This window comes from Chiloscyllium punctatum, chromosome 30 (assembly GCF_047496795.1).
Source record: "Chiloscyllium punctatum isolate Juve2018m chromosome 30, sChiPun1.3, whole genome shotgun sequence".
Lineage (NCBI taxonomy): Eukaryota > Metazoa > Chordata > Chondrichthyes > Orectolobiformes > Hemiscylliidae > Chiloscyllium > Chiloscyllium punctatum.
The window spans coordinates 32,558,416-32,584,662 of record NC_092768.1 but is presented as its reverse complement, the minus strand read 5'-3'; the positions used below and the strand labels follow the sequence as shown (position 1 = coordinate 32,584,662).

At 44.3% G+C, this 26,247-nt stretch overlaps 1 protein-coding gene across 1 annotated transcript in view; it reads left to right on the top strand.

The window, feature by feature from the left end:
* The window catches only part of LOC140455398 (complement C4-B-like), a 130,260-nt gene that overhangs the window by 79,555 nt on the left and 24,458 nt on the right, over positions 1-26,247 (top strand). Inside the window, exons 27-33 of the mRNA XM_072550206.1 lie at positions 1,126-1,236; positions 5,656-5,824; positions 12,093-12,307; positions 15,523-15,681; positions 16,817-16,876; positions 20,285-20,378; positions 24,632-24,785. Of these exons, the coding sequence (XP_072406307.1) occupies positions 1,126-1,236; positions 5,656-5,824; positions 12,093-12,307; positions 15,523-15,681; positions 16,817-16,876; positions 20,285-20,378; positions 24,632-24,785 (962 nt within the window). The remainder of the gene's footprint in view (positions 1-1,125; positions 1,237-5,655; positions 5,825-12,092; positions 12,308-15,522; positions 15,682-16,816; positions 16,877-20,284; positions 20,379-24,631; positions 24,786-26,247) is intronic.

Genomic DNA, 26,247 nt, shown 5'->3' with positions numbered 1-26,247 from the left:
TTTACCTGATGCAGCAATGCTTATGGCATCCATTGCAACAGGAAACTGGTGTTGGATATCCTGGTATTGAATAATTGAACAAACATTAAATGCAAATTTTACATGTATAGGCACATAAGTGTCTGGGATAGGTTTAAACCATTACCTTAGAACAGGCACATAAGTAGCTAAGTTAGCTATAAACTGTTAGGTTACAATAGAGCAAGTGCCTACAATAAGCTATCATGCTTCAAGTGATCATGGGTTAAGATGGAGTTTGCATTTGTCATAATGAAGCAGTGATGAATGCCATGAGCAGTACACTTACATATCCATCGTGATACACTAAACAACACTTGGTGCTTTGCTGAGATAAGCAATCTCAAGTGAGTACTAATAGCTCTCGTGCCTTTTGAGACTGAATTCCATGGCCAATTTATCTTTGTCCTGGAAAACTGTGGTGCTGCTGGGAACAATTTTGACGCGCTTATCCATAGTCTTCCAGCACCGGGTATTACATGGCAGCATGTTCACTGAATTGATGTTAAGCACTCAGAACGTACAGCCAGGGTTGGTCTGAAACAGTACACCACCTTGGACCCATTAGGGCAAACTGGGTAGGGGAGGTTTATACCATTCCTTCTCACTGGTTCAACTAGTTATTCAGATCATGGCTCATCTTATCCCAGAACTCCCCTTCCCTGAAACAGCCCTGAAACTATTTATTCCACCAGATTCCAAAATCTCAGTCTTTGAAACACTCCTCACTGCTCTCTGGAACTGAAAATTCAGAAGGCTCACTTTGCTGTGACTGAAGATTTTAAATGTCCAACCTGCATATCTGAGATTATGAAGAACTAGTTCTTCTGCCTGGTCACAGTTCCTGCACAGCTTCACTCTATCAAGGCCTTGAAACAATGCATATATTTCAATGTGATCACCTCTCATTCTTCTGAGCTGTAGCTTACTGCATACTACATATTTATTCAACCTCTCCTCCAAGGACAACAGCTGAAAACCAATGTGGGGAATTGTGAATGTGAGTGTGAATGTGTACTGCTGGATTCTGATACAATATCAACAATCAGCAAAGTGGACTTCTTCCAGTCAGCTCAGCCAGGCTCTCCTCTGATTTGTGTCTTTCAGGGTGGAATTGGTGGAGCCGAAAGCAAGATTGCCTTGACGGCCTTTGTTACCATAGCACTGCAACATTCCCTGTCTTCATTTCTGCCAGAGTCTGAGAAGGAGCAGCAAGTGGTAAGGTTCATTTCTCCCGCATTATCCATATTTCCCGCGCGTCTTTGTTGCAGAGACGGCAATGTTGTAAGTGGAGGTGAAATGCAGATAAAACGGGGGACAAGAGAAGATGTTCCAGGTCAATATCAACTCTGATTATGACACAATGTGGGAGGGGGCGGTTCTGCTTCCTGTGTGTCCAGTTTTCCTTCCTGGACATTGATTTCACAGCTACAAACTATTCTAATGGCTCAGTTCTAACATTTTCGGAAAGTGAATGCTGCTGTTACTTTACTAAAAGCATTCTTATTAGTGACTTTATAGATACTGTTGGAATATTGCGTGCAATTCTGGTGTCCTTCCTATTGGAGAGATGTTGTGAAACTTGAAAGGGTTCAGGAAAGATTTACAAGGATGTTGCCGGGGTTGGAGGATTTGAGCTATAGGGAGAGGCTGAACAGGCTGGGGTGCTTTTCCCTGGAGTGTCGGAGGCTGAGGGGTGACCTTATAAAGGTTTACAAAATTATGAGGGGCATGGATAGGGTAAGTAGGCAAAGTCTTTTCCTTGGGATTGGGGAGTCCAGAACTAGAGGGCATAGGTTTAGGGTGAGAGGGGAAAGATATAAAAGAGACCTAAAGGGCAACTTTCTCACATAGAGAGTGGTACGGGTATGGAATGAGCTGCCAGAGGAAGTGGTGGAGGGTGGTACAATTGCAACATTTAAGAGGCATTAGGATGGGTATATGAATAGGAAGGGTTTGGAGGGATATGCGCCGAGTGCTGGCAGGTGGGACTAGATTGGGTTGGGATACCTGTTCGACATGGACAGGTTGGATCGAAGTGTCTGTTTCCATGCTGTACATCTCTATGGCCCTGTGACTCTATACCTGTAATCGACGCATTACCAAATTAGTAAATAGCTTCTTCTGGTGGACAGCTATGTCCCTGTAATTTCTGCACAGGGTAAAACGACAAATTGCATTCCAATAATCTTCACTTGGATTCCAGTGAGATTACCATCATTGAATCAGTCAGCGTTCTGGATCTTCCCATTGGTCAGTACTGGTCTGGAACAGTCATCTAAACGACAGGAGCAGGCCTGAGGCAGTGAGGAACTTATCTCCTCACTCCCCAGAACCTCTCCACAATCTGTGGGATGTAAAGTCAAGAGTGTGATGGAATATTCCCCACTTGCCTGTCATGAGTGCAGCCCCAATGACCCTCAAGAATCTTGAAACCATCCATGGGAAATCAGCCACTTGATTCGCACCTATCTGTCGCTTTCACTCCTTCCTACAGCAGCCCACAGACAGCACAGTGTGTACCATTTTAGCGAGTTTTGAGAATATTTGTAGCTCAGGTTAAGGTTCTGGATGTAGGTTTGCTCGCTGAGCTGGAATGTTCGTTTTCAGACGTTTCGTCGCCCTACTAGGTAACATCATCAGTGAGTCTCTGGTTGAAGCACTGATGGCATGGCCTGCTTTTTATTGATGTGGGAAGTACAGCTGTTCATGGGTGGCACTCTGTCGGATGGCAAAGGTTTCCCATTTTCCGTCCAGTTTTAGCGAGTTGCGCCCACAGGTGTTAACAGGTTTTGAGAAGATTCGTAGCTCAGGTTGAGGTTCTGGATGTAAGTTTGCTCACTGAGCTACAAGGTTCATTTTCAGATGTGTACCATCTGTTAGGCACTCTGCAGCAACTCAGTAAGGTCCCTCCTGCAACACGTTTCAAGCCCCTGAGCTCTACCATCAGGAGAACAAAAGCAGCAACTACATGGGAACACCTTTCCAGATCACACACCATTGTGACTTGGAAGTATGGCTGCATTCCTTCAGCGGCCTGACCTCCCCTTTCTAACAGCACTGTGGCTGTATCTACATCCAATGGACTGAAGTGGTTCAAGAAGTAGGGCACCAGTACATTCCCAAAGGCATTGGGGGATGGACAATAAATGGTCCACGATACTCACGTCCTTTGGATGAATAAATGTTAAAATGTGAACCCCTTGAAGCAGGCATGGAGATTGCTTTATAGCATCCCTACAGTGTGGAAACAGGCCATTAGGTCCAACAAGAGGAACTCATCTCCTCACTCCCCAGAGCCTCTCCACCACCTGCAGAATGTAAAGTCAAGAGTGTGATGGAATATTCCCCATTGCCTGAGATGAGTGCAGCTCCAATGACACTCAAGGATTTTGAATCCATCTACGAAAAGTCAGCCACTTGATTCACACCTACCCATTGCTTTCAATATTCACTGAAGAGTCGCCCACCCAGACCCATTTCCCTACATTTACCCCCTGACTAACGCACCTAATCTACACATCCCTGAACTCTGTGGGGTAATTTAGCATGGCCAATCCAGCCTAACCGGCACATCTTTGGACTGTGGGAGGAAACCCACACAGACATGGGGAGAATGTGCAAACTCCACACAGCCAGTCACCTGAGGCTGGAATCGAACCCAGGTCCCTGGTGCTGTGAGGCAGCAGTGCTAACAACTGAGCCACCATACCACCCTCGGCTCATCATGTATGTCCTATTTAACAATTGGCATGCCTTCTCTTCCTGTGCAATCCATAAAAATAAAGAAGGAGGCAACAGCATACTAGTGTTATCGGTAGACCACTAATCCAGGTAATGATCGGTGGACGCAGTTCCAAATCCTGCATGAGCAGATGGTGGAATTTGAATTCAATAAAAGTCTGGAATTAAGAGTCCAGTGATGACCATGAACCTGTTCTCAATTGTTGGAAAAACCCACCTGGCTCACCAATGCACTTCAGGGAAGGAAATCTGCCATCCTCACCTAGTCTGGCCTAGATGTGACTCCAACCCACAGCATTGTGGTTGACCCTTAACTGCCCTCTGGACAATAAATGCTGGCCTAGTCAGTGATGCCCACATCATATGAGTGATGTTTTGAGGAAAGACCTGGGATAGGCTTCCGAGATTATCACCTTAACTGCTCATTCAGGGGTAGCACAGTGGCTCAGTAGTTAGCACTGCTGCTTCCCAGCGATAGGAACCTGGGTTTGAATCCAGCCTCGGGCAACTGCCTGGGTGGAGATTGCACATTCTCCCCATGTCTGTGTGGGTTTCCTCTGGGTTCTCTGGTTTCCTCCCACAATCCAAAAGATGTGCAGGTCAGGTGAACTGCCCGTGCTAAATTGCCCATAGTGTTAGGTGCATTAATCAGGGGTAAATATAGGGTAGGGGAATGGATCTGGTTAGGTTACTCTTCAGACGGTTGGTGTGGACTTGTTGGGCCAAAGAAGCTGTTTCCATACTGTAGGGAATCTAATCTAATGAGGGCTGAATTTACACACTTAATGGTAATGGCCTGGGGAGTTTTGCTGAACAAAGAGACCTTGGAGTGCAGATTTGTAGTTCCTTGAGAGTGGAGTTGTGGGTAGATAGGATAGTGAAGAAGGCATTTGGTACACTTGCCTTAATTGGTCAATGCATTGAGTACAGGAGTTGGGAGGCCAAGTTGCAGCTGCACAAGACATTGGTTAGACCACTTTTGGAATACTGCATTCAATTCTGATCTCCCTGCTATAGGAAAGATGTTGTGAAACTTGAAAGGGTTCAGAAAAAATTTACAAGGATGTTGCCAGGGTTGGAGGGTTTGATCTACAGGGGGTGGCTGAACAGGCTGGGGCTATTTTCCCTGGAGCGTCGGAGGCTGAGGGGTGACCTTATGAAAATTTCTAAAATCATGAGGGGCATGGATAGTGTGAATAGCCAATATGCTCCCCAGGGTAAAGAAGTTCAAAACTAGAGGGCGCAAGTTTAAGGTGAGATGGAAAAGATTTAAAAGGGACCCAAGGGGCAATATTTTAATCAGAGGGTGGTGTGTGTATGGAATGAGCTGCCAGAGGAAGTGGTGGAGGCTGGTACAGTTACAACATTTAAAAGGCATCTGGGTTGGTATATGAATAGGAAGGGTTTAGAGGGATATGGGCCCAATTGCTGGCAAATGGGACTAGATTAGTTGAGGATATCTGGTCAGCATAGGCAAGTTGCTGTACATCTCTGTGACTCTATAATTATCACATCCCTTGTGCTTTTGCCCCAGTGTAACCAATGAACCTCTCCTGAACTGATTGTTGAATGGAACTCGGGGAATTAAGGGCTACGGGGAGAATGCGGGTCAGTGGAGTTGAAGTGCCCAGCAGCCATGATTGAATGGTGGAGTGGACCCGATGGGCCGAATGGCCTTACTTCCACTGCTATGTCTTATGGTCTTATGGAAGGTGCTGGCAGTTAGCATTTTGAAATCAGAGGGACGAAGGAAGCCTCCATTTCAAGCGTACTTTCCAGGACATTGTATGTGAACTCAAAGCCTCTGCCAAAAGGAAGCATTCCCATGATGTCAAGTGTTTACGACTGAATACTTCTTCTTCACAATTCTGTCTTAATGTTTTGTACTTTCAGAAAAACAGCATTCAGATGGCTTTTCAGTACCTCTCAAATGAATTTGACAATATCCAGCGACCCTACGTATTGGCCATTACCGCGTATGCTCTTTCCTTGGTGAATCGTGAAAGTGCGGAAGCTCTTATTGCAAATGACAAACTGAGAAAAATTGCAATTTACGATAAAGGTAAGCAGTTAATATCAATCTTGGTGTAGGAGCTGGTGGGAAATATCGAAGAAGGAGCATTTTGGTCCTTGAAGTGGCTTTTTAACAGTGTTGCATGTTGTCTTTTAGCCCTACGCAAAAGCACGTCATAAATAAAGTTACGAGGGTGACTTGATCACATAGAGCTGGCAGGATGGTAAAAGTTTATGCAGCTACATGGATTCACTCCTGCTTTGTTCGCTCCCACAAAATATGTCGTATCTAAATAGTCAACAAACCTTTACATCACAGCAGGTATCTTTTTTCAAATTCCATATCCAGTCAGCTGTTAACATCTTCACCTCAAATATTAGTAATCTGTCACACGAAAGGAAGCTGAAGAAGACCTCAGGAACTAAATCCAACTCTACAACCTTCTGTCTGTACAGTTTATGCCATTTCAAATACATATCCATGGATTTTTCAGTACATTTAGGAGAGCAGCCTTTCCCATCATTTCAGCCAAGGAGCTCCACAGACCCAGCACCTTTCGAAACAGTTTCTGCCCTCCTGTTGTTAGAGTGCTGAATGGACTCACAAACTCTTAACGTTTGCCTGTACCTGTGTTTTTTTTGTTTTTGCCGCTGTTTCCCTATTATTTACTTACCTATGCTATTTAACTCTGTGATCTGCCTGTATTGCTCGCAAGACAAAGCTTTTCACTGTGCCTCGGTACACATGACAATAAATTCAATTTAATTCAAATATTTTACTCAATTCCTGCTTGAATCATCCTACAAAACACTTTGAATCTATGTCCCCTGGTTACAATCCCTGCCCTATTAGGGGCAGCACGGTGGCTCAGTGGTTAGCACTGCTGTCTCACAGCACCAGTGACCTGGGTTCGATTCCAGCCTTGGGCAACTGTCTGTGTGGAGTTTGCACGCTGTCCCTGTGTCTGCGTGGGTTTCCTCTAGGTGCTCCAGTTTCCTCCCACAGTCCAAAAATGTGCAGGTCAGGTGAAATTGCCCATAGTGTTCAGGGATGTATGCATTAGTCAGGGATAAATGTAGGATAATAGGGGAAGGGAACAGTTCTGGGTGGATTACTCTTTGGAGGGGTTGGTGTGGGCTGAAGGGCCTGTTTCCACACTGTAGGGATTCTGAAACAAAATGGCTCCTTCTTATATATTCAATTGAAGTGCCTGAGAGGTTACGACAAAGGACTTTTCTTCCTCCCCCTTACCTGAGGCATTGTGACCCTCCAGTTAAATCACCTCCAGTCGTCTCTGTCTGATGAGCCAGCAGCCCTTTGCTGCTTTTAGCTATTGTGTTACATATCTCAATTAAGTCACTTTCCTCTGAATTGATGGTACCTGGGAAACAGTGCTTTTTATGCAGAAGGTGCGGTCGGGGGAGGGGGTAAGTAGTAAAGGAGAAGTGGGGATGGAACCCAAAGGGAGAGAAGAAAGGATTCTGGGTAATCCAAAATGGAGAACAGGAAAAATTTCTGGCTGTTACAGGCTGCTCCTTTTTTGAAGTATTTTAGTTGTTGGAGGTGAATTCCTCGAATTCCAGGCGCAGAAATTACTTTTTTAATATGCTGTTGCATTGTTTTGGAATTTTGGAGAAAAAACAAGTCAAAACAACAACACTTTTAAAAGGGAGAAGAACAGACAAAGGAAGCATATGGTAAGGTCAGTGCAGCAGAGTGAGAGAGAGAGAGAGAGAAAGAAACCTACATTGCTAACTGACAGAATTAGCAGTTACTGGCTTTGCTGTTGAATTCATGTATCGCTGGACATCGAAATGCGTCTGGGAAAATTAACAAACAGTGAAATTCACAACTGATCTTGGAGGAACCTGTTTAGGAGAGGTCACAACACAGAAACAGAATATTGCATGCAATTTTGGTCTCCTTCCAATTGGAAAGATGTTGTGAAACTTGAAAGGGTTCAGAAAAGATTTACAAGGATGTTGCCAGGGTTGGAGGATTTGAGCTACAGGGAGAGGTTGAATAGGTTAGAGCTGTTTTCCCTGGAGCATCGGAGGCTGAGGGGTGACATTATAGAGGTTTATAAAATCATGGGGGGAGTGTGGACAGGATAAATAGACAAAGTCTTTTCCCTGGGGTGGAGGTGTCCAGAACTAAAGAGCATAGGTTTAAAGTGAGAGGGGAAAGATATAAAAGAGACCTAAGGGGCAACCTTTTCACGCAGAGGGTGGTACGTGTATGGAATGAGCTGCCAGAGAAAGTGATGGAGGCTGGTACAATTGCAACATTTAAAAGGCATTTGGATGGGTATATGAATAGGAAGGGTTTGGAGGGATATGGACCAGGTGCTGGCAGGTGGGACGAGATTGAGTTGGGACATCTGGTCGGCATGGACGAGTTGGACCGAAGGGTCTGTTTCCATGCTGTACATCTCTATGACTCTATGAACAGTTGGGCAAAGGTGTGGATAGCCTTGGGAAATTAATAGCAATTTTTGGACAATAGTGACCAACAATGGGTTGTGTGTGTAATATCAGAGTGTGTGAGCAAGGCGTCAGAGCAAGGCCTAGTATTTGGAGGTTGGGGTAAAGGCATGGGAGAAGGTGACTCCAGCACTAAAATTGCTGAACTTGATATTGAGTCCAGAAGGCTGTCGAGTTTCTAATTGAAAATGAGCATTACTACCTCAGGCTAGGCACTTTCCTCTTCGTCCCTTCTGAATAAGGTCCCGTATACCCTTCTGAGATATTTTATATACCTGCCCTGTTACCTGCAGGAGCCCCACAGACATGCACCTCAAGGTCCATCAGTTTCTCTTCACCTCTCAGAATTCCTGTTTATTCTTTTGTTCCATTCTCCAAAGAAATTGTGTCACACTCCAGATTGAATTCTGACTGCCCCTCAGTAGGAATAACAGATTAAACTTCTGTATTATTTCAGACACTCATATCAAAATCATTAATGCACATGACAACAAAGTACAGGACCCAAGACTGAACCTCCTGGGACTCTACTGGAAGCAGACATCTGTTACAGTCATAGAGATGTACAGCATGGAAACAGACTCTTCGGTCCAACCTGTCCATGCCGACCAGATATCCCAACCCAATCTCGTTCCACCTGCCAGCACCCGGCCCATATCCCTCCAAACCCTTCGTATTCATATAACTATCCAGACGCCTCTTAAATGTTGCAATTGTACCAGCCTCCACCACTTTCTCTGGCAGCCCAAATAGTCTATTTATTCCAAGTTTGCGGGCACTAATTGGTGTAGTATCCCACGATCACTACTATTTACAATCTACATTAATGCCTGCACTTCAATACTCTATTCGTTTGTTAATGGTCTCAAGCAAGATTGGATTGCAAATGGTGAGAAGGGCTGCAAAAACTAAAATAGTAATGCAAAGACCCAGGTAACTCTGAGCTTGAAGTCCACCACAGATGACCACTCTTAACTGGGAAGAAAACTGCTATCCTTATCTGGTCTTGCCTAAGTATGACTCCAGACCTAGAGCAATACAGGATTGAAACTGGATGGACCACAGTCTTAACTAAAGCACAAGAAACAATGGCCTGACAGTCATACTTTTAATCACACCTTCCACACTACATCCAAGACACCATCAACACCAGAGGGGGCGTCACTGAGGTATTTTAGTCGAGGGAGTCACCCTGGGAGCCCTCAACATTGGCTTCAGAATCCATGAAGTCTCACGGCATCTAGTCAAACATGAGCAAGGTGACCTCCTGATTACTATGCATATTCCCATCTCCTGATGGATAGATATTGTGTAGCATGAAGGGTGACAAGAGCACGGTTGGTGTGGGATTTCAATGTCCATTGCTAAGACTGACTTCGTACCTTCACAAAAAAGAAATCATTGAGCAAGAAATCTTTGCTTCTTGCAACTGAACCGATTTTACTGTCGATTGCTCTCGGGATCCAGTAGATTTTAACTTTTCTGATCGAGCTGCTGGGAGGGACCTCGTAAAAAGCCATCCTGAAATCCGCTCAGGGTGCAATCAGTAGGCGATTGAGATCAATCCTCCTTGGTAATGTCTCAAAAAGATTCCATCGGGGTAGTAAGACAAGGCCTTTTATTAAGAAATCCAGCTAACTGTCCTTGATTCATCTCTGCCTTTCAAAATAAAAGTTAAACTTGTTCCCCAGATTTGTTTGAAGAATTGTTTTCCTCTATCAATGTCAGGCTGACTGAGGAGCAGACAGTCAGCATATGTCTTTTACAGTAATGGCACATGATCCCATCCTAATCCTAACACATTCCCTCCAGCACCCTATCTCCGGTCCCATTTTAATCCCATATTACATCCAATTTGGAATAGCGTAACCAGAACTGTCGAACCTTGATTATTGTCTTTCTGCATTGTACGCTGACTCAGTGGTTTGCACTGTTACTCCACAATGCTAGGGTCCTGGGTTCGGTTCCAGCCTGGACTGACTGTCTGCGTTGAATGTTCTCCCCGTGTCTGTGTGAGTTTGCTCCAGGTTTCCTCTTGCAGTCAAAAGGTGTGCATGTTAGGTGTAGAGGCCACGCTAAATTGTCCAGAATGTAGGCTACAGGGATTAGCCATGGGAAATGCAGGGTTATGGGGACAGAGTAGGTTGTTGGGTCCGGGTGGGATGCTCTTTGAAGGGTCGGTGTGGACTGAATGGCCTGCTTCCACACTGTAAGGATTCTTGCTGCATCACTTAAGTGATATCTGTCCTGTCCTTCCAAGTGCCCACTTGCATCCTTAACTCATGTAATTTCATCACTTGACTCCTATCATTAAACTATATGTCACCAATCCCTGACAGCTTCTTTATTAGCTGTTTTTAAATATTTGATCCATGCTCAAATACTGTTTTTTTGCCAAAGACATGCAGGTTAGGGCAGACTGGCCTTGCTAAATTGTCTGTAGTGTGCAGGGGCATGCAGGCTAGGTGGGTTAGCTGTGAGGAATGTAGGGTTACAGGATGGAGTAAAGGGGTTGGGTCAGGGCAGAGGATCAGTGTGGACTTGATGGGCTGAATGACTTGATTCCACACTCTAGGGATTCTATGATTTACAGTTTTCTTCTCTCCCTTCTAAATGTAGGCTCCTTTCTTCATCACCCTGGAGAATTTAACTTGGCCCCAACAAAGTCAGTCATGCTATTGCTTAGGCCACCTTTGGATTAGTGCATTCAATTCTGACCTCCCTGTTATCGGAAGGATGTTGTGAAACTTTGGTAAATTCCCAGGGAGTGGTGCTGAACAAAGAGACCTTGGAGTGCAGGTTCATAGCTCCTTGAAAGTAGAGTCGCAGGTAGATAGGATAGTGAAGAAGGCGTTTGGTATGCTTTCCTTTATTGGTCAGAGTATTGAGTACAGGTGTTGGGAGGTCATGTTGCGGCTGTACAGGACATTGGTTAGGCCACGGTTGGAATATTGTGTCCAATTCCGATCTCCTTCCTATCGGAAAGATGTTGTGAAACTCGAACTGGTTCAGAAAAGATTTTCAAGGATGGTACCAGGGTTGGAGGATTTGAGCTACAGGGAGAGGCTGAATAGGCTGGGGCTGTTTTCCCTGGAGCATCGGAGGCTGGGGGGTGACCTTATAGAGGTTTACAAAATCATGAGGGGCATGGATAGGATAAATAGGCAAAGTCATTTCCCTGGGGTCAGGAAGTCCAAAACTAGAGGGCATAGGTTTAGGGTGAGAGGGGAAAGATTTAAACGGGACCAGATAGGCAACTTTTTCATGCAGAGGGTGGTAAGTGTATGCAATGAGTTTCCAGAGGAAGTGTTGGAGGCTGGTACAACTGCAACATTTAAAAGGCATTTGGATGGGTATATAAATAGGAAGGGATTAGAGGGGTAGGCCTAATGCTGACAAATGTGACTAGATTAATGGACAGGTTGGACCAAAGGGTCTGTTTCTGTGTTGTATGTTTCTGTGTCGCTAGTTAAGAGTCCATTCTTGTCTGCTATCTCTCCTGTGGAGCCACTTGGGATCAGTCAATAGCTGTGAGGCACTGATGAAACTGTTATTACAGAAGTCAGCACCAGTCCGAAATCAGAGTGATCATCGAGTGACAATATCTGACTTGACTTGGTGCTTGGTAGCATCGTTGTAAATTGTAAACTCCAGTTGTCATTGGAATAGTACAAGTACCAAAGTCAACTGAAATAACATCCGCCCACAATGTGACTGTTGGCACAACACAGCAGTTGGACCTTGTCCCTCGAGGTCAGTAGGGAGTTAACCAGCCTTCTCATTTGCAGGCAATAACTCTGATGACCTGTTTGTGTTTTGAAATGCAAAAATAGAAAATGGAACCCGTCACTGGAGGGCTGACGAGAAAATGTTGTACATTGGGGAACAACAACTGGGCAGGGTGCCCCGGGCCTCAGCTATAACTGTGGAGGCAACCTCATATGCGTTGCTGCTGGCCTTACTCATGGAAGACCTCCACTACGCAAACACCATTGCAAAATGGCTGACGGAACAGCGAAACTACAATGGTGGATTCCGCTCCACTCAGGTAAATTTTGTGCTGATATCGGGATGATTGTACGTGTTTGTGTTCAGAAAAAAAAAAGAAGCACAAGATGTGCTTTCTCTTTGTGGCTCTCCCCGCACCTGACATCTTTTACGTACGTCACAACAAATCGGGTGTGATTTGGAGAATATTTGGAAAGCGTTTTGGCGTTCGCCACACAGATTCAGAGTTTGTGGGTGTCATTCCACTGCAAGGAGCTGAGTGCAAAAGTCTCGAGTGATCCCCAGCACAGTACTGAGGGGAGCACTGCACTGCTGCAGGTGCCATCACTCGCACCAGTCAAATTGAACCCTGTCTACCCTCAAATGATGTGGAAGATCAAATGGCACTCATGTTGAAGAAGAGCCCCAGATTACGATTCTCAAGCACCTCACAGGCTCGAAAATATTTTGGAATGTTCTGACATGGAAAATGGCTGCAGCAATGCAAATCTTTCTTTTCACACTTCAGGTGGTCTGTTTCGTTTATACCACTTCAAATTGCTTTTCTCAGGTACATTGGCTCCTCATGGAAGGCAGGGCTTCTTTTTGAATTTTTCTAAAATATCCCATTTGTCTGCCACTGCTTCTGTCTTTCTCTCTCTCTCTCTCTCTCACACACACACACACACACAGACACACACACACACACACTCTCTCTCTCACACTCACACACACTCTCTCTCACACACGCGCACACACACAGTCTCCCTCACACACAAACACTCTCTCTGTCACACAGTCTCTCTCTCTCTCACACACACTCTCTCATACACACTCACTCACACACTCTCCCTCTCCCTCTCACATTCTCTCTCACACTGTCTCTCTTTCTCTCTCACACATTCTTTCTCACACACACACACTCCACTCACACACGTTCTCTCTCTCTTTCTCACACACACACACTTGTTCTTTCTCTCTCACACTCGCACTCTCACACTCATACACTCTCACACACACACGCTCTCTTTTTCACATATGCTCTTTCTCTCTCACACATGCACACACACACACACTCTCTCTCTCTCTCTCACACACACACACACACACACACTCTCTCTCTTTCTCTCTCACACACGCACACACACACACACACTCTCTCTCTTTCTCTCTCACTCTCACACACACACACACACACACTCTCTCTCTCTCTCTCTCTCTCTCTCACACACACACACTCTCTCTCTTTTCTCTCACACACGCACACACACACACACTCTCTCTCTTTCTCTCTCTCTCTCACACACGCACACACACACACTCTCTCTCTCTCTCTCACAAACACACACACTCTCTCTCTCTCTCTCTCTCTCTCTCTCACACACACACACACACACACACACACTCTCTCTCTCTCTCTCTCTCACACACACACACACACACACACACACTCTCTCTCTCTCTCACACACACACACACTCTCTCTCTTTCTCTCTCTCTCTCACACACACACACACAACACACTCTTTCTCATAGACACACACACACACATAGAAGTCTATGGGGTGAATTTGTATGTTTAGATTTGTATTTCCAGATACATTCTATTTTGTTCAAAAAACACACAATTTGTAGCCACAGTCAGTGTGGCGTTTTATAAATTGGTGCTTTGGAAATAAAACCAGTCTGACTCCAGGTTAAAACACCGACAGATTATAATTAGGGCCTCACATCTATAATGCACCTGAGATGTCACCTCTTGTACGTACTGATAAAACCTCTAGTTTTCTCTTGGAAGAAATTCTGGGAGTAGCATTTTGATCAATTGAAACCTGCATCTCCTCTCTAACTGGTTAGCGATTTAATGGGAGGGAGTCAGCCATTTTCGGTCTGTTCAGTACATTTACATCAGTTGTATGACCCTTTGATCTTTTACTTATAAATTCTGTGTCTGAGGCATCCTCTCTCACTACACCTGATGAAGGAGCAGTGTGCTGAAAAATTGTATTTCACATAAGCCTGTTGGACTATAATCTTACATTAAGGAGTTAGCGATAGTCCTAGACCAGAAATCTCCAGATGAACTACTGAAGAGGATTTGAAGCTGAGCTTTTTTTTTGAGAAGTCACAATTACCTCAAACCTGTCAACGTGTCAGAGAAAGGGATTCTAGTGTGAGTGCTGTACAAAGATTGCTTTTGGATTGTAAAAAAAATTGCAGAGAATTGTGGATGGTGGAAATCAGAAACAAAAACAGAAATTGCTGGAAAAGCTCAACAGGCCTGGCAGCATCTGTGGAGAGAAAGCAGAGTTAATCCTTCAGTTCGATGACCCTTCCTCAGAACTGATGGCAGTGCCGAAAAGTTGGTTTTGTGCAGCAGATAGAGAAGAGGGTGGGGTGTTAAGGAGAAAACAATAGGTGAGGATCGAGCCCAGTGAGTAGAGAAAAACAATTAGATTGTTTTAGAACTTGTAAAGGAAGGTTTTGACCAAAGTTATAACACTTTTACCTTGTGTTTAAAACTCTTTCAATCTGTGTTCAAAGTAAGGGGATTGGCTGATTCTATTTTACTGTTTTGCTGAATAGATTCCCCTTTTATTTTGGTATCAAAATCTGCAACATTACATGCTTCTCAGAGTGAAAGACTGACTCTTTAAAAACAAAATATGATCTCTTTAGTTGGATTTCAACACTGGAAAAGCACAGCAGGTCAGGGAGCATCCAAGGAGCAGGAGAATCGACGTTTCGGGCATGAGCCCTTCTCGATTCTCCTGCTCCTTGGATGCTGCCTGACCTGCTGCGCTTTTCCAGCAACACATTTTCAGCTCTGATCTCCAGCATCTGCAGTCCTCACTTTGTCCTTAGTTGGATTTCAGTCAGGTATCTGACAGGTCCAGTAAGAGCATCTCAATCAATAATAATTATATAGCTACCACTATATAATTATATACCATTATATAGTAATGACTTATCAAGTGCACATTTAATTAATTGAATTTAAATTCCACCAACTCCTGGGTTAGAATTCTAGAGATATTAATACATTGCTACCATCTCAAGGATGGAACATGAGGAAGGTTCCTATCACAGGTTTGCCTGAAAGGAAGCCTCTTTATCCATAGACCACCAAGTGAGCTGGCCACACATAGAAATACTTACTTTTTGCACATGATACAAACCAGAGCAGCCGTATCATTCAATCAGCATGTGTATGCCCATCAATTGTTAATGAATACATTGCAGCAAAGTTAACCCTCATTCTCTCTTTCCCGAAAGGACACAGTGTTAGCCCTGGAAGCTCTGGCAGAATACAGCATTGCGAGCTATCAAGAAGACGAAGTAGATATTACATTCACATTCAGCAGCCCTAGCAGAAGCGGTTCAGAGAAAGTTGCAGTAAAGGGGAAAAATGCTCTGGTTCAGGAGCAACTGAAGGTAAGAACCGAATCACAAAACAGCTCTTTGCTGAAAGGATTTCAACACCATTCCGAACGTCAAATCTGTGCGAATATATCAACACCAAATGTGCATTCGAAAGTTAGTTTAGAAATCGCAAGCGCATTCTGATCTTCCTCAGAGCTGATTTTGGGGGGTATTTGGTTTGCAGGGACGGTGGGGGAGGGGAGGGGGCTGAGCTATGTCTCACTTGGAAATTCACTAACAGGAAAGCTGGTATCTATCACGCGGAGAGTCAGGAAGGATAGAGCAAGTGAAATTGGACATGGGAAGACCAGCAGAATAGGCTGAATCCCAGTGTCATGACAGCACTTGGCATGCATTGCTTCTGAAGGTGTTCAGGATGAGTGTTGGTCCAGTGTGTCTAACCAATGACTGAAGCGACATCACTTGCTTTGCTCTCCTGGTCCAGGTCCATTTTTGACATCCACAGCATGCCAGAGCAGCTCAGCTCAGATTTAAATCTCGCCATCAGATGACTTAGGTGGTAGATCACCTTTTGATCTTTTACTTATAAATTCTGTGTCTTCTCTGTCACTACACCTGATGAAGGAGCAGCACTCCGAAAGCTTGTATTTTCAAATAAACCTGTTGGACTATAACTTGGTGATTTTTGACTGACAGCACCAGACCAGACCAGAAATGTTGAGATGAACGACTGAAGAGGATTTGAAACTGAACTTCTTTAGAGGTTGCAATTACCTTAAACCCAGTTTGAAGTAGGGATTCTCTTGTGAGTACTGCACAAAGGTTGGATTGTTAAAAACCCAAAAAGAATTGTGCATGCTGGAAATCTGAAATAAAGACAGAAATTGCTGGAAAAGCTCAGCAGGTCTGGCAGCACCCGTGGAGAGAAATCAGAGTTAACGTTTCAGGTCGAGTGACCCTTCCTCAGAACTGATCGTAGCTCAGAAAAATGTAGGTTTTGTGCAAAAGATAGAGAGGAGGGTAAGGAGTAAACATTAGGTGGGGATCGAACCCCTCAGAGCACTGGTGAGACAGTGACATGAACACAACCATGAGCTGGATCAGAGAATAACATTCAAAGACCTGGCGTGTGAACTACAAACAGAACCATAGTCCATAACATGCAATTTGTTGTGTTTTGTCATAGTTCCCCCTGGGAGAATGTATTGACGTGCAGCTGTCAGGGAGAGGGAATGGAACACTCACTGTGAGTAGATTTCTTTTTGTTAAATGTTTGACTAACGATGTAAGCAGTGCATAGTACTTTCCAGAGTTGTGCCGCTCCTGGTGGCATGGAAAGAGTGTTGCCAATGACAATCCAGAAAGAATGGGTTATCCCACACCAAACATCTATCAGCTTTGGTACATACAATGAGACAAGAATGTTTCACCTGGCCTCGGGTGGTTTTGTGAAGTTGGGGAGTGGGGGGCGGGCAGACACTGGGGACACAGTCTCAGTTTCATGGGGGCACAGTGGTTCAGTGGCGAGCACTTCAGTCTCACAGCACCAGAGACCTGGGTTTGGTTGCACCCTCGGGCATCTGTCTGTGTGGAGTTTGCACATTCCCACCGTGTCTGCATGGGTTTCCTCCGGGTGCTCCGGTTTCCTCCCACAGTCCAAAAGATGTGCAGGTCAGGTGGATTGGCCGTGCTAAGTTGCCCGTAGTGTCAGGTACATTAGTGAGAGGGCAATGGGCCTGGGTGGGTTACTCTTCAGCGGCTCGGTGTGGACTACATTTACTTACATTAGATTACTTACAGTGTGGAAACAGGCCCTTCGGCCCAACAAGTCCACACCGACCCGCCCACCCAGACCCATTCCCCTATATTTACCCCTTCATCTAACACTACGGGCAATTTAGCATGGCCAATTTACCTAACCTGCACATTTTTGGATTGTGGAAGGAAACCGGAGCACCCGGAGGAAACCCACGCAGACACAGTGAGAACGTGCAAACTCCACACAGACAGTTGCCTGAGGTGGGAATTGAACCCGGTTCTCTGGTGCTGTGAGGCAGCAGTGCTAACCACTGTGCCACCGTGAATCACTCAAGGTAGAAATAAAGAGATTTTTAGATATTAAGGATGTTGAGGAATACAGGTATGCCCCGCTATCCGAAAGCAGAGTGTTCCTATGAAACCTTTTATAAGTCGAAATGGCAAAGGAGCATTAATTTACATAAGAAAAACTTCACCTTTTCTCGTAAAAGCAAAAATCCGCTTTGGATTTCTTTCAGTTAGCGAAAACAGATACTAACGTAGGTCTTTCGGAAAAGCGAAGTAGCATAAATCGGGGGGACACCTGTACAGGGACGTTGTGGGAAAATGGCATTAAGATAGGTAATCCTTCCAATTAAATGAAGGGCAGATTTGATGGTCAAATTAGCCTACTCATGCTCCTATTTCATAGTTTCCAATACTCCTGTATTCCTATGCTGTGGCCCTGTTACATTCAACACATATCTGCTGTTTTTATCAGTTCTACGTATGTTGTTAATCAAAGACAAGTCTATTATCCGACTTTGATGTGGTAACATGTCTCTTTAATTTAAACTGTATTCTGCAACGCTCCATATGATCACAGTCCTAATGAAGGGCTTTTGCCCAAAACATCGATTTTCCTGCTCCTCGGATGCTGCCTGACCTGCTGTGCTTTTCCAGCACCACTCTAATCTTGACTCCATATGATTACAGTTCATAGTCCCCCAACTCCTGCCCCTACACATGCACTGAATACAATCCTTCATCCATATTGAAACATTGGAGTCACTGCAGAAAACAACATTGCAACAAGTGTGCCAGAATAAAGGGGTTACAACTATCAAGAAAGATTGAACAGTCTGGGTGTATTCTCTTCACAGAAGAGAAGGTAGGGGAAAATATCTGTAATGACCCACTTGGAAAAACACACTGATACTCCAGCCCCACAAGCATTGCCACTGAAATTAAAGATTGAAACAAGTTACTCAAAGTGTCTAACTTACCTGCCAGTTCAGGTTAGCAAAAAATACTAACTGGATTTCTGTACCTAACAAGTACTATTAGCTTATACTCGATAGGCTGAATGGCCTGCTTCCATGCTGTAGGGATTCTACTAACAGTTCTCACCACAAAATATGAATGATCAACTCATGTCTCTACTAACTTAAACTTGAACCCCTTCTTAAACCTCCATAAATACAATTTCATATAGACACCAAGAAACAAGAAAATATAAGGGGTGGTATGATGGCTCAGTGGTTTGCACTGCTGCCTCACACTGCCAGACCCGGGTTTGATTCCACCCCTCGGGGGTGACTGTCCATGTGGAGTTTGCACATTCTCCCCGTGTCTGCGTGGGTTTCCTCCAGGTGCTCCATTTTCCTCCCACTGCCCAAAGATGTGCAGTCTGGGTGGATTGGCTATGCTAAATTGCCCATAATGTCCAGGCAAGTGCAGACTTAAGTAGGTTAGCTGTGGAAAATGCAGGGATGGCATGGGTCTGGGTAGAATGCTCTTTAGAGGGTTGGTATGGGTTGAATGGCCTCTTCCACATTGTCGGATTCTGGGGTTCTATCATCAGTTCTAACCACAAACAAATAAAACATGAATGATCAACTTTTATCTTTACTAACTTAAACTTGAACACCTTCTTAAACCCTGATTCACAATTCCACACAGACACCGAAAAACCAGAAAATATAATTGTTATGAATGATGAACTTAAAGAGAGGAACACAGTTCAATAGCACCAGAATTCAATGATATATCAGTTTGCTCCTTCCAAATCCTTATGGTCTCTGATTTCCTAATTTTCATGTCCTTCCAATATTAGCTTGGTGACTAACTTTCAGACAGATCTTCCCACCATACAGTCTAACAGTACAGAAGCAGACCCTTCAGTCCAACTCGTCCCTGCTGACCAAATGCCCTAAATTAATCTAGCCCTATTTGCCAGTATTTGGCCCATATCTCTCTGAACCTTTCCTATTCATGTACTCATCCAGATGGCTTTTAAATGCTGTAATTGTCCCACCTCATTAGTATTCTCAACAATTAGATTAGATTCCCGACAGTGTGGAAACAGGCCCTTCAGCCCAACAAGTCCACACCAACCCTCCGAAGAGTAACTCACCGAGACCCATGGCCCTACATTTACCCCTGACTAACGTACCTCACACTACGGGCAATTTATCATGGCCAATTTACCTGGCTTGCACATCTTTGGATTGTGGGAGGAACCTGGAGCACCCAGAGGAAACCCACGTAGACACAGGGAGAATGTGCAACCTCCACACAGACAGTCGCCCAAGGTGGAAACAAACCCGGGTCCCTGGCACTGTGAGGCTGCAGTGCTAACCACTGAGCCACCATGCCACCCCTTCTATGCACGTTCTAGCAATCTGGTCCGTACTCATCTTATTATAGTTTTGCACAGTGTCCCTAAAATATTCTGGTCAAATAATTGTCTCCTGTTTACTTAGGAGTCCTAATGCTAATTATCACCCTAACCCTATTGTTGGTTTCTCAAGAAATGGCTATAAACATCATCATTACCCACATCCCTTGCCAAATTGCTGAAAGTCTGATTCATTATTTTAACCAAGATTTCATCTTTCTCTCCAAAAAATGTTAGTTCCTGAAAACATACCAACTGCTGGAGGAACCTAAGGACACCTGCAATTATTTCAAACTTGAGGTCACAGTCAAGGGCAAAGTGGAATATAAAGGTAAGTATTGGCTGGGTCCATGTTGTATTTGGATCATGGAATCGTAGAAAGCTACCGAACAAAGAATTGCCATTTGGACCATCCTGTCTGTGCTGACACTGTAACAGACCAGGCAGAGATAGGCCCAGATCATACCTTTTACCTGTGATCTTGTAAGTTCCTCATCTTGGTGCTTTTACAAATGACGTTTACGTTTATTCGTGAAATCATCTTCCAATATCTTCTCAGGGGCAATAGCATTCGGATGAATCATTGAGTGAAAAACTCTCTTCTCTCCAGTCTCATTGTTTCCCAATGTTACAAATCACACAACACCAGGTTGTAGTCCAATAGGTTTAATTGGAAGCACTAGCTTTCAGAGCGCTGCTCCTTCATCAGGTGGTTGTGGAGTGTAAGATTGTAAGACACAGAATGTATAGCAAAAGTTTACAATGTGATATAACTGAAATTATACATTGAAAAAGACCTGGATTGTTTGTTAAGTCTCTCATCTGTTCGAATGACCATGTCGGTTTCAGTTCTTTCATATGTAAATCGCAAAACATTTTCTTAAAGGTTATATTCTCAAGTATTATTCTCCACAACCACCTGATGAAGGAGCAGCACTCCGAAAGCTAGTGCTTCCAAATAAACCTGTTGGACTATAACCTGGTGTGGTGTGATTTTTAACTTTGTCCACCCCAGTCCAATACTGGCATCTCCAAATCATTGTTTCCCAATGACTTTAATCTCTCACCTCCTGTCCTTAACACACCTCCTCTGCCCTCTCTCAAAAGCCTTTCCATCTTACCTGTAATTTGGTGATCAAAATTCCAAGTATGCACATAGACAAGCAGGGAACAAGAGGAGGCAATTCAGATCATTCAGTCTGCTTCACCTTTCACTAAAATCATGGCTAATCTGATTTTTAACCTCAACTCCAATGATCTTCCTTTGCTTTGGTCATTGACAGTCTATCTACATTGACATTGTGCATCCACTGGCATTTGAGGAAGGGAATTCCAGATTCATGCTCCGAAAGAATGTTTTGCCTCACCTCTGCCTTAAGTAGGTGACCCCTTATTTTCAAGCTACCATCCCCGGCTCAAGATTCTGCCTCACGAGGAGCATTCTTTCCAACATCAACTCTGCTCAGGATCTTACATGTTTTAATTAAGTCACCTATAACTCTTCTAACTTCCAGAGGAGACATTCCTGGGAGTGTCTAGCCTTTGCTCATAAGGCAATTTGTTCGTTCCATGTATTAGATCAATGACCTTTTCTAAAGTGCTTCCAGTGCATTAACGTCCTTCCATAAGACTGGTGACTTTGTATTGTATCACAGTACTCCAGATACAGTCTTACCCAGGAAAGCAAAATGCTGCACATGGTGTAAATCTGATCAACGTTCTCCAACTTACTTATACACCATCCTCCACAACCCACCAACAGCTGTGTCACGTTTGTGTCTTGTCTGCTTTGCACTTAGTAGAGGATGTATTCTCTCCTTTTCTCACCTTAACTTACACCCACTTTACATCTGTTTTCTTTCCCCACTATTAGTGGTCCAGTTTGTCCTTTGCACTGGCACTCTACATCATCTGCCCTCTTGCTCCTCCTCTGCTTCTGAGAAAAGAATCACTTTTCAACACCCTTCAGTTTTGAAGAAGAATCCTACCAGACTCGACATATCAACCCTGTTTCTCTCTCCACAGACCTGTTGAGCTTTTCCAGTACTCTCTCTCTCTGTTTGCAATCTCTCCAAAGCCCTATATAACTGAAGTGTAACCTCCCTATTCTTGCAGCCAACACCCCTCACAGTCAATTAGGATATTCGATCAATTTTGCTGATTTACTTGCCATATGGAATTTCTCATATTACTCCAACCAAGTCCGAACCAATGTTTTATAAATCTCTAATATGGGCTTTTAGATTTTATTTTCATTCTAAAGTCATAGATGTACAGCACGGAAACAGACCTTTCGGTCCAAATCGTCCATGCTGACCAGCTATCCTAAATTAATCTCATCTCATTTGCCAGCATTTGGCCCATATCCCTCCAAACCCTTCCTATTCATATACCCATCCAGATGCCTTTTAAATGTTGCAATTGTACCAGCCTCCACCACATCCTCTGGCAGCTCATTCCACCCTCTGCATGAAAAAATTGCATCTTAGATTCCTTTTAGAACTTTCCCCTCTCACCTTAAGCCTATGCCATCTAGTTTTGGACTCCCCTGCCCTGTGGAAAAGGCCTTGGCTATTCTCCCTATCCATGCCCCTCATTATTTTATAAATCTCTATAAGGTCAATCCTTAGCCTCTACACTCGAGGGAAAACAGCCCCAGTCTATTCAGCCGCTCCCTATAGCTCAAATCTTCCAACCCTGGCAACATCCTTGTAAATCTTTTCTGAACCCTTTCAGGTTTTCTAACATCCTTCCTGTAACAGAGAGTCCACAATTGCGCACAGTATTCCAACAATGGCCTAACAAATGTCCTGTACAGCTGCAGCATGACCTCCCAACTCCTCTACTCAATGCACTGACCAATAAAGAAAAACGTACCAAATGCCTTCCTCACTATCCTATCTACCTGTTACTCCACTTTCAAGGAGCTATGAACCTGCACTCCAAGGTCTCTTTATTCAGCAACACTCCCCAGGACCTTACCATTAAGTGTATAAGTCCTGCCTTGATTTGCCTTTCCAAAATGCAGCACCTGACATTTATCTAAATTAAACTCCATCTGATCAAGATCCTGTTGTACGCTGTCCACTGTGCCAACAATTTTGGTGTCATCTGCAAACTTGCTAACTATACCTACTACGATCATATCCAAATCATTTATAAAAATGACAAACAGTAGAGGACCCAGCACCGATCCTTGCAGCATTCCACTGGTCACAGGCCTCCAGTCTGAAAAGCAACCCTCCACCACCACCCACTGTCTCCTACCTTCGAACAGTTCTGTATCCAAATGGCCAGTTCTCCCTGTATTCCTTGCTAACTAGTTGAAAATATTTTTCCTGTCATTGTGATGAGAGAATTGTGTAGATCATTTTCATCTTCAGAAGATTCAGTCTTGCCACAGGCTCGGCGGTGACCCACTCAGAATGGACAGCACTGTCTCCTCCATGAGGCTTAGAACATGCAGGTGCTCTCCTCCTCCAGATAGTTTCTGCTGCTGCAGTCTGTCCATTGCATTGGCTGCCTGATGGTGCAAAGGATGTCATTGTTATGCCATCTGTCTGGGTGATGCTGTCAGTTGGCAGTTGTAGCCATTGTTTTTTTAAAAACCCTTCTCAACTTGTCCTGTCATCTGTAGTGGTTTGTGTATGTGAATATCAATGTCTTTTTGCTTACTTACTATTTTTCAGAGTCATGTTGTCCATACTATAGTTTCTATAATAGCCCTGCCAAAGCAATTCTTCACATTTAATGCCATCTGTCGTGTTTCTAACAATTTCTCTCTTCCGTCCATATCATCCTGAAGTCTATAACTGCACTAACATACAACTACTAATTTAGTGAGAACTTGATAAATTCACTAAGATGCAAATTTCTTCAATTCAAAAGCATATTTGAAGATTAGCAAATGCCTGTTGTGTGATGATTTTGATTAAAACTGCATTTGCTTCTCAGAGGAGCGGGTGTTCATGTTTCTATGTCAGTCATTATATAACGTGTGGAAATGTGCAGCTTCTGTTACAGACTGAAAACAATGCAAGTGCCCAAATCATGCATCAATTTAACAAAACATAGTCGAAGAAAGTGGACATTTATAAACCAATAATGTGATGGGTCGCCTAATCTTGGAATTCTCTTCATTAGAAAGTAGTAGAGGCTAGGACATTGATATTCAAGGCTGAGCTTGATAGATTTTTGATTGAACAGTAAATAAAAGGTTATAGAGAGTAGAATTGGCATCACACCCAGAATACCCATGAACTTATAAAATTGTGGAGCAAGGTTGAAGGACCAATTCACCTTCTCCTGTCCCGTGTTGCGATGTTCCATCGGACAGGAGCAATTGGTTACTCGGCAAAAGTGAGGACTGCAGATGCTGGAAACCAGAGTTTAGATCAGAGTGGTGCTGGAAAAGCACAGCAGGTCAGGAAGCATCCGAGGAGCAGGAAAATTGATGTTTTGGGCAAAAGCCCTTCATCAGGAATAGAGGCAGGAAGCCTCCAGAGTGGAGAGATAAATGGGCAATTGGTTACTGCTGAATGCAGTAAAGGAATAGAATGATGCTAAAATTTTCAACTCTTGCAGGAGACTCAGATTACCCTGACTATGGAGATTATGGCGCGTTGGCAGCAGACCAGCCCATGGATAAGATGAGGTGGTTTGATCTGCGTTCCCGGAGAAAGAGGGATGTTCCAGCTAATGATGCAGCCTCAACCCTTTATTACGAAGTCTGTGCTTGGTCAGTGTCAACAGCCTCGACAGAAATCGATGCTGATTTGTGAGATTTGCAGTTGACCTGCGAAACCGTCAACGATTATTGTTGTTACTCTGACTGAAATTAACTTTTGGAGCATGCGCTTAAACAGGAATAGGCTACTCAATGCCCTTGAGCCTGCTCCACCATTCATTATGGTGCTTGAGCTCAATACCCTAACTCCCCAACCCACCCCAACCACTTCCCCCCCCCCCCCACCCCACCCCCCCCCCCCCCCCCCCACCCCGACTCCTTCCCCACCCCTTGGTCCCTTTAGCCACAGGAGCTGCATCTACCTCCACCTTTAAACAACATAATGTTTTTAATCTCAGTCACTTTCTGTGGTCACAGAATGATGGAGTCGTAGAGATTAGATTACTTACAGTGTGGAAACAGGCCCTTCGGCCCAACAAGTCCACACCGACCCGCCAAAGCGCACCCATCCAGACCCATTCTCCTACATTTACCCCTGCACCTAACACTACGGGCAATTTAGCACAGCCAATTCACCTAACCTGCACATTTTTGGACTGTGGGAGGAAACCGGAGCACCCAGAGGAAACCCACACAGACACGGAGAGAATGTGCAACTCCATACAGTCAGCCGCCTGAGGCGGGAATTGAATCCAGGTCTCTGGCGCTGTGAGGCAGCAGTGCTAACCACTGTGCCACCGTGCCACCCACTGTGCAGCATGAAACAGATCTCTCGGTCCAACTTGTCCATGCCAACCACACATTCTGCATTAATCTAGTCCCATTTGCCAGCATTTGGCCCGATCCCTGCAAACCTTTCCTATTATCTACTCATCCAGATGCCTTTTATTTGCACCAGCCTCCACCATCTCTTCTAGCAGCTCATTCCATACATGCATCACCCTCTGTATGATAACATTGCTCCCCTAGGGCCCTTCTAAGTCTTTCCCCTCTCACCTTAAACCTATACTGACTAGTTTTGGACTCCTCTATCCTGGGGATAAGACCTTGGCTATTCACCCTATCGATGCCCCTCATGATTTTATAAACTTCTATAAGGTCACCCCTCATCCTCTGACATGCCAGGGGAAAATAGCCTCAGGGTTGAACGCAGTATTCCAAAAGTGACCCAACTGATGTTCTGTACAGCTCCAATATGACATCCCAACCCCTGTATTCAATACTCTGACCAATAAAGGCAAGCATACCAAATGTCTTCTTCATTACCCATGTCTACCTGTCACCCTTGCTTTCAAGGAATTATGAATTGGGTAACGAATTCCACAGGCTCACTGTTCTTTCAAGGAACTATGAATTGGGTAATGAATTCCACAGGCTCACTGTTCGCTGGGTGAAGAAATTTCTCCTCTTCTTAATCCTAAAACATTTAAACCTTATTCTTTAAACTATGACCCCCAGGTCCTCATCTCCCACCCGCCATTGGGAGCAATTTTCCTGCATCTAACCTGTGTGG